This window comes from Asparagus officinalis, chromosome 5, assembly GCF_001876935.1.
Source record: "Asparagus officinalis chromosome 5, Aspof.V1, whole genome shotgun sequence".
Taxonomy (NCBI): Eukaryota; Viridiplantae; Streptophyta; class Magnoliopsida; order Asparagales; family Asparagaceae; genus Asparagus; species Asparagus officinalis.
In genome coordinates this window covers 100,625,250-100,634,012 of record NC_033798.1, presented here as the reverse complement: position 1 = coordinate 100,634,012, position 8,763 = coordinate 100,625,250, and the positions used below count along the sequence as shown (strand labels likewise).

The window sequence follows — 8,763 nt, the reverse complement described above, 5'->3', positions numbered from 1 at the left end:
TAAAGCAGAGCAACATTAATTAGCTAGTTTTTGGAAAACTAATGGATGAAATGGAAGCAGAATACAACAATTATTGGGAGACCAAGAGATTCTATGAGGAGCTTGACAGGTTAGTATCACGCTGATACTAAACAATAAATCCACTGGATAGCTTGTGTTTCAAATAGTACTCAAAATGCACAAATTTTGTGTGTTTTTTCACAAATTAAGGGGGAAAACACTTAAAATAAACAAAACCCATATAAATTAATAACTGAACTATCTCCATCGGATTGAACTCAGTTGGGGAATTGATGAGGCCCTCAGTTACTATGACTCAAGCTCTCCTGACGGCACTGCGTCTTCTTCATCCCCTGCTGCCAAGAACATAGTAATGGAGAGGAATCGAAGGAGGAAGCTCAATGACAAGCTCTATGCACTTAGAAGTGTGGTCCCCAATATCACGAAGGTAACAAATCCTTGAACTTTCAAATAGAACTATTTGTTACGGCTTTAATGGGTTTTTTGGCTAATGGGTCAATGGATTGTTTAGATGGATAAAGCGTCTATCATTAAGGATGCTATCGACTATGTGCAAGAGCTTCAGGAGGAAGAGAGGAGGTTGATGACGGAGGTAACTGAACTGGAATCGGCCAAGAAGGAGAAATCAAATGTTAGTGACATCACGCAAGCTGATTATTTGGTCGTTGGTGAGAGGAGGAAGAAGAGGATCAGTAGGACTTCGCTTTTGGCTCCTGGATCTCCTGGCACACCTTGGCTCGAAGTAATGGAGGTAAAAGCTCCCCATCTCTTAAAGGTAGTAGTAAAAAATATTTCAGTAAATTGCGAATATTAACCCTCTTCGTCTGTGCCTTTAGTAGTACTCATCGTCCTCGAACACTAGCTTCTATTAGTACTTATCATCACTCAGTTATAATCAAATAACTATTTTGAGCAGTTGTGAGTTTTGGAATATCGGTCGAAATGTATGTAGCTTTAATAGACAAAATGGTCTAATGAGTGATGAGTTATACGTGTGTGTGTGTCTATATGTATATATGTATATATCCCAATCAAATTTGAAATTCAACTGTATTTTCTTTTCTGGGTGGAGTTGGATTTTAATTATGTATGCATAGCCTCAGCCAAATTATAGAACAGGAAAGTTATTTTATAAGTTAACGTAGGACATGTCTATTATAGCTGCAACATATGTAAAATTACACGTATCACGAATAAATTAATGAGAATTAGATCCAAACATAGGTCAATAGAAACTGAATATCTATCTGAATTATTTTCAAATTGTGGCACATTTATTTACACATTTTTATCTGCTCTGCAGCTTAGCGTATATCTGAATTATTTTCAAATTGTGGTAGATTTATTTACACATTTTTATCTGCTCTGCAGCTTAGCGTGTCTGAGGTGGGAGAGAGGACATTGGTAGTAAGCATCACTTGCAATAAGAAGAACGGCACACTGATCAAAATGTGTGATCTCTTTGAATCTCTAAACCTCAATACTATTAGTGCTAACATCACCTCTGTATCTGGAAGTCTCTTGCATACTCTCTTAGTTGAGGTACATAATTCTCTCACACAATATGTTTATTTCCCTTTTCCAAATATTACCTCTCTTAAGTATGTTGATTGTATGATATTTATTTTTCAGGCAGACAATGTGGACTGCATTCAACTAAAGGAGAAAATTGCAACTGCAATTGCAGGATACCATGACAAGCCCTAAGAGTTCTATTAGTTTTCAGTAAAGGAGGAAGTCCAACAACTTAATTCCTCTCGAAATTTAGCTTTGAACTTTTTTTTTCTTTTGTCTTTCTTCTCATTTGTATGTCATTTAGTTAGACATTTTCCCCGCTTTATTCTCCATTCTCGTACTATTACGGGGGCAAAATGGCAATGTGTTTGAGAAGAAAGATACTTGTTATGAAACTGGAATCTTTTTGTAAATTTTCAGAGGGTACAAGTTAGATGAACTGGTATGTGATGTTTTTTATGCAAATTTCCCTAATAGAATGCATATGTTCTCCAAATATACTAGAAATATTCTCTTCCCAATATACTAGAAATTAGATACGAAGCAAACGGAATGTATATATATAGGTCGGGGAATGTTACTTTTTAATATTTATTCTTCAAATCAAAATATATCGTTAATTTTCTTGAAAATGTTCTTTTTTAGCCCTAAATACTCTAGAAAGACAGGATTCTTTCTCAAGTTAATTGGATCAATAATCACTATATTTGTCTCATAATTGGACATTCATACATATATTTTAATTGCTGGATAACCAGTCATGTAAGTAGATACTAATTGGATCATTAGTCACTTCTAACACTTTCTATCAATTTGTGCTATATGTTTTTATTTATTTTCATGCAATACAACTTACTCAATATATAACAAGTTAATATTTTTAAAAATAAAATGTCAAATGTAATATAATTATTCAATACAATTGATTGCCGTGTCACAAATTTTATTTCTGTAAGAGCATCTCCAACAATGATCTTAGCTTTTCTCTATATTTGAGGAGCAAATATCTCATTCTAGGAAATAGGGAGCCAAATAAGGAGCAAGTGCTCCAACAATGCTCCCCAAATAGCTCCCTATATTATTGTATTTTCTATTATTGTACTATGCTATTGTATTTTTTGTCAATACTTTATGTAGATTTGTGTTTGCAATTAATGATATGTCCAAAAAATAACAAAAATGATAACATATTATTGTACTGTAGATATAGGGAGTGTCTCTTCTTGTCTTTGATTTGGAATACCAAATCAAGAACCCTATATTTGGAATACCATATAGGGAGCTTGTTGGAGCCAAATATTCACCTCATACTCCCTAAATTTGAGCTAGGACATGGGATAGGGAGCCTCTTGGAGTTGCTCTAAGTGATCATGGTATTGTGCATACGAATAAATCCATTTTGTCAAATGACGAATACTTTTTCATATCATGTTTGAGAATTTTTTTTCACGTTATCTAGCGTAAAATATTAGAAAATAATTAACAATTCAATTAGTATTAAATTACATGATCAATCATCCAAGCTGTTAAAGTTTGACTTAAATACTTGACATCGAATCAAAACTCAGCATTGGTGATTCTTTGTCTCAGGTTGACTTGGCCGAGAGCAGTTGCATTTTGGTGGGGATTCATTGGATTGTTGACAACATTCTAATTAAAAGTATATATATATATATATATATATATAGTGTGTGTGTGTATCTCTTGCAGCGGTAAGTTCATCAGTTTTTAGCACCACATCAACTGCAGTTAATTCACTACAGGATAGAGAACAAGAGGTTCTTTTTGTGAAGCTTATTAGTTACAATTAGCTCTCTTTTTTCCATTGTTTTAGAGAGATTGTATTAGGCTTTTGGGATGTGATTTTGGATTGAGTGATTGAGAGATTTCATTTTATATTCCTCACTATTTAGTAAAACTTTTCTCCTCTTTCGCCCATGGACGTAGGCTACAAGCCGAACCACGTATATCTTTGTGTTCATGTGTTCTCGATATTTTTCATGCTTTTATGTGATTGATATTAGTTTATCCTGGGGTTTGTCATAACAAATTGGTATCAAAGCCCTTAGCTATCAATCAGACGAGAAGATGACGGCAACCACTGTGAAGTGGGATATCAGGAAGTTTGAGGGAAACATCAATTTTAGCCTTTGGCAAGTTAGAATGATCGTCGTGTTGACATAGAGCGGATTGAAGAAGGCTTTGTTTGGAAAGTCAAAGAAACCGACTACTATGATGGAGGAAGATTAGAATGAGTTGGATGATAGAGCTCTCACAGCGATCCAGTTATGTTTAACAAATGAAGTTTTGCAAGAAGTTATCATGGAGAAGACAGCCGTTGATTTATGGTCTAAATTGGAAGACTTGTATTTGACTAAGTCGTTCACTAATCGCCTCCTCTTGAAGCAGCGTTTGTACACACTTCACATGTCGGAAGGTACACCCATCAAATCTCATATTGGTGAATTTAATTATGTGATTATAGATTTAAGTAAGATTGGTGTTAAGATCAATGATGAAGATCAAGCCCTATTGTTATTGTGTTCTTTGCCACCTTCATACAAGCACTTTAGAGATACAATGATTTATGGTCGAGATTCTATTGGCATCAAGAACATCAGAGAACTTACTGAATAAGGAGAAGATCGATAAAGAGTTAACCACAAGCGAAAGTAGCGATAAAGCTGATGGCTTGTTTGTTCGAGGAAGATCGGAAGTTGGAGGTAGCAGGTATAAGTCAAAGCACAGGAATTTGACTTGTAGATATTGCAAGAAGAAAGAGCACATCAAGACCGATTGTTACAAATTGGAGAACAAGAATAAACACGAAGAGTACGAAGAAAAATCAAAGGAGGACTTTGCTAAAGTTGATATTGCTGAAGATATGATTTTGTTAGCTATAGATGATAAAAAAAAGAGCATGGATGACTGAATTTTGGATTCGGGTTGTTCCTATCATATGTGTCCTAATCGGGAATGGTTCACCACTTATGAAGCTATTGATAGTGGAGTTGTTCTTATGGAGAATTACACCTCATGCAGGACTCTTGGGATAGGCACAATTCGGATTAGGATGCATGATCAAGATATCAGGACTTTGATTAATGTTAGGCATGTTACAGGCTTAAGGAAGAATCTCATCTATTTGGTCACTCTTGATCGTCTTGGGTGCAATTTTTCCAATGAAGGTGGGGTTCTTAGGGTTATAAAAGGTCCTTTTGTGATTATGAAAGGAAAGAAGATCAACAACTTGTGTATTTTACAAGTTTCTACCATTTCCGATTCGGCTGCAATTATATCGTCGATATTAGGAATTGATACTACCAGATTATGACATATTAGACTTGGTCATATGAGTGAGCGTGAATTGACTGAGTTGAGTAAGAAGAGTCTTTTATGTGGGCAGAGTACAGGAAATTAGGATTTTGCGAGCATTGCATCTTCAGGAAGCGGAAAAGAGTCAGGTTTAGTACGACAGTGCATCAGACTAAATATACTTTAAATTATATCCATTCAGATCTTAGGGGACCTTCTCAAGTTATCTCGATGGGCCTAGGTGGTAGTTCGAGATATTTGTTAACCTTCATTAATGACTACTCAAGGAAGCTTTGGGTCTACTTTTTGAGACATAAATATGAGGTGTTTGTGACTTTCAAGCAGTGAAATTTTTTGATTGAGAATCGGATTGAAAGGCTAATTAAGAGGCTTAGAACTGTAATGGTCTTAAGTTTTGTAGAGGAGAATTTAATGAGTTCTGTAAGAAGGAGGGAATTGTTAGACATTGTACAATCCCTCACACGCCAAAACAGAATAGAGTGGAAGAATGTATGAACAGAACCTTATTGGAGAAGCTCGTTGTATGATGTTTTTTTCAATGTAGGTTTAGGCCAGGAATATTAGGCAGAAACGGTGAATATGACTTGTTACTTAGTGAATCGGTTGCCATCTACTGTTATTAGTTGTAAAACTTCAGAGAAAGTTTGGTCTGATAATCCTGCAAATTATTCTAATCTTAGAATATTTGGTTGCCATGCATATGCGCATGTCAAGAAAAACTTGAGTCGTGAGCGAAGAAGTACATATTCCTAAGTTATGCATCAGGTGTTAAGGGTTTTAGATTGTGGTGTCCTAAGCTGAAATCTCCTAAGATTATTATTAGCCGTGATGTTACTTTTGATGAGCCTATCATGTTCCACCAAAAACAGTCACCAACTTCGGTGGATGATAAGGCACGCACTATAAGACATAAGATGGAGATAGAAATATACACTATTGGTAGAGATCGGTCTAGACGAGATATCCGACCACGGCGAAGATATGAAGATATTGTAGCTTGTACATTTTCAGTTGACGATTTTGTGACCTTCATCTATTCAGGAGTTACTTTAAGTGATGACTTCGCTAAGAGTTAAGGTCATTGTGCAAACAATTCAGTCGATTTATTGAGGAGGCCTCTTTCAGTTGGCAAGTTCAAGCCGGGCTTGGACTTGATCGATATGTGTCGCACTTAGTTGCCTTGCATGGTTATTGGAAAAGACGGAGTAAGTTAGCTTATTTTAGAGTGAGAGATTTCTACGCATTTGAGTCATGGTGGAGATTTGTTAAAGTTTGACTCAAATACTTGACATTGAATTAAAACTCAGCATTGGTGATTCTTTGTCTCGGTTGGACTTGGCCGAGAGCAGTTGCACTTTGGTGGGGATTCATTGGATTGATGATAATTCTAATTAGAAGTCCTAATATGATTTGTTTTCTTAGTATTCTATTAGATATAGAAAGGATAACATCAATTGGCATAGTTAATTGGACTTCTATTTCTTTAATAGGTCTTGCAGTAGTAAGATCATCAAATTTTGGCACCACATCAACTGTAGTTAATTCACTACAAGACAGAGAACAAGAGGTTCTCTTTGTGAAGCCTATTAGTTACAAATTAGCTCTCTTTTATTCCTTTGTTTTAGAGAGATTGTATTAGGCTTTTGGGGTGTGATTTAGGATTGAGTGATTAAGAGATTTTACTTTGTATTCCTCACAATTTAGTAAAGCTTTTCTCCTCCTTCGTCCGTGAATGTAGGTTACAAGCCCAACCACATAAATCTTTGTGTTCGTGTGTTCTCGATATTTTTTGTGCTTTTCTGTGATTGATATTATTTTATCCTGATAACATAAGTAATTAAATCATAGATATGAACATACAGTTATGAGATAAATACAGTAACATGTGATCCAATTAACCCCTATTTCTCGTACCATAATTTTTTTTTGTTGCAGAAAATATTCAATGTATTCTCTAATCATGAATTACTAGAATTTATAATAAATTTTAGTCAGAAATAAATCTCTCAAAATTCAGAAATTAAGTCCTACGATCCGAGTAACAACTTAACTTCAGTCCAAGCTAGGATTGGAGATTGACAGGACCCTGCCATCTTGACATTCTCCCTTTCATTCGAGAGTAGAATTTGGCAGATATGGCTACCCAGCTATATGAGTATTACTTAAATCTATTACCAGATAGAGATCTCTGCCCGACCCGGAAAATCGGACCCCGGCCCGGGCCAGAGCGAGCCGGGCTCCGGGCCGGGCCGGGTTTTCTTTGTTTTTTTTAAATTTTTAATTTTTTTCAAGAATACAAAGCAAAAAAATCAACACAATTTTGATAAAAATTATATTGTTAATCAATTGTAGTTATGTAATTAACAAATATAAAAAATTATAGAAATTAAAATGATATAAAATAATTATAGAATTTATAGAAACAAACAAAATTAAAAATAATTGTAGAATTCAAAGATCCCAAGAGTGCCAAGGCCCAAGGTCCAATCAAATCAAAGACATATAAATTTATATGTTGTGGTTAGGATTTGAACCACTAACCTCCTCTCCAAACTCCTAAATTTTACCACTAGACTAAGTAGCCCAAATTATTTATGTAATTCAACATATGTATATGTATACACACACACACGCACGCACATAAATATATTATACATAAAAAATTGTAAATACTTATAGAAATTACATAAACAAATTGTATTATACATAAAAATATATATAAAATATAAAATAGTAATATAGTATATATATATAGTGATAATATATATCATATATATATATATTAGATATATATATATATATAATAGAGAGCAGAGAGAGAGTAAAACTTGTGTCAACTTCAGGGGACGTCCACTAAGGTTTCTTAGCCATGATGATCACCGTTGATTCAGCTACTTGTGTGGATGATCTGCTCCGTGGACTTTGATCTACATATTCTAGAAACTCAAACACACCAAATTTGGCCGTGTTGAATCCGTCATGCGTTTGACCCTTGCATCCATCGGTTATCAAGTTTTAACGGCTTTCAGATGGAATAAGAACTTGTTTACCTGGCTCGACGGAGGATCATAACCAGGACGGGTTCACCCCAAATTGGCTCGTGTGTTTGTGGTTAGAATAGGTGTGATCGAAGTTTACGGAGCGGAGTCATCATCAAAGCCAGTCTCAATCAAGTGATGATCATCAATGCTAAGGAAACTTAGAGTGGGACGTTCCACTTAAGGTGACACAAGTTTACTTCTCTTCTATATTTAATATATATAAAATATAAAATATTATATATATATATATAGTAAAACTCTTGTCAACTTAAGTGGACCGAGTGCTTCGTCCACCAAAGTTTTTAACCGTTGGATCGTGAATCTTGATAAAGATCTTGATCAAAATAAAGATACTCATTTATTACAAAAGGGTATAATTGAAATTAACAAAATGTTATTTGACATCTGTTGACATTTGTTAAAGTGTCTCTTGTGTTTCAATACCCACATTATTCACATGTTTACGAGATTCCACAAAGAAACAAATGCAACATCTCAAAGAAAGATCTATATATATTATAAAACATGTATTGTAATATAAAATATTGTGAAACAAAGCACCCAACCTATCCCATGTTCTAAAGGGAAAAGTGCTATGAGACCCCAAAATCAGACATGGAATGTAACTAGGCTCCAAGTCAATTTAATCGTGTGCATTAGCCCTTTATACAATGTTTTACTGTTCTTAGACCCTAATACATAGTGCCAACTCAGCCCAATTTAAAAACTTTTACTTATCCCCAAAATACCCTTCAACCAAAAATCGTGTCTCTAGTTTCTCATTGCTCGGTAACTAATGCCCCCATAGGGCTGTCCAAAAAGTCCGCGGCACGGGCCCGGGCCGGGCCTG

At 35.1% G+C, this 8,763-nt stretch overlaps 1 protein-coding gene across 1 annotated transcript; it reads left to right on the top strand.

The window, feature by feature from the left end:
* On the top strand, nucleotides 42–1,882 carry LOC109843320 (transcription factor bHLH35-like). Its single transcript, XM_020412254.1, has 5 exons — nucleotides 42–109; nucleotides 283–448; nucleotides 533–772; nucleotides 1,393–1,563; nucleotides 1,654–1,882. Exons 1-5 carry the CDS (start codon nucleotides 42–44, stop codon nucleotides 1,726–1,728), a joined length of 720 nt encoding a protein of 239 aa, XP_020267843.1. The 3' UTR covers nucleotides 1,729–1,882.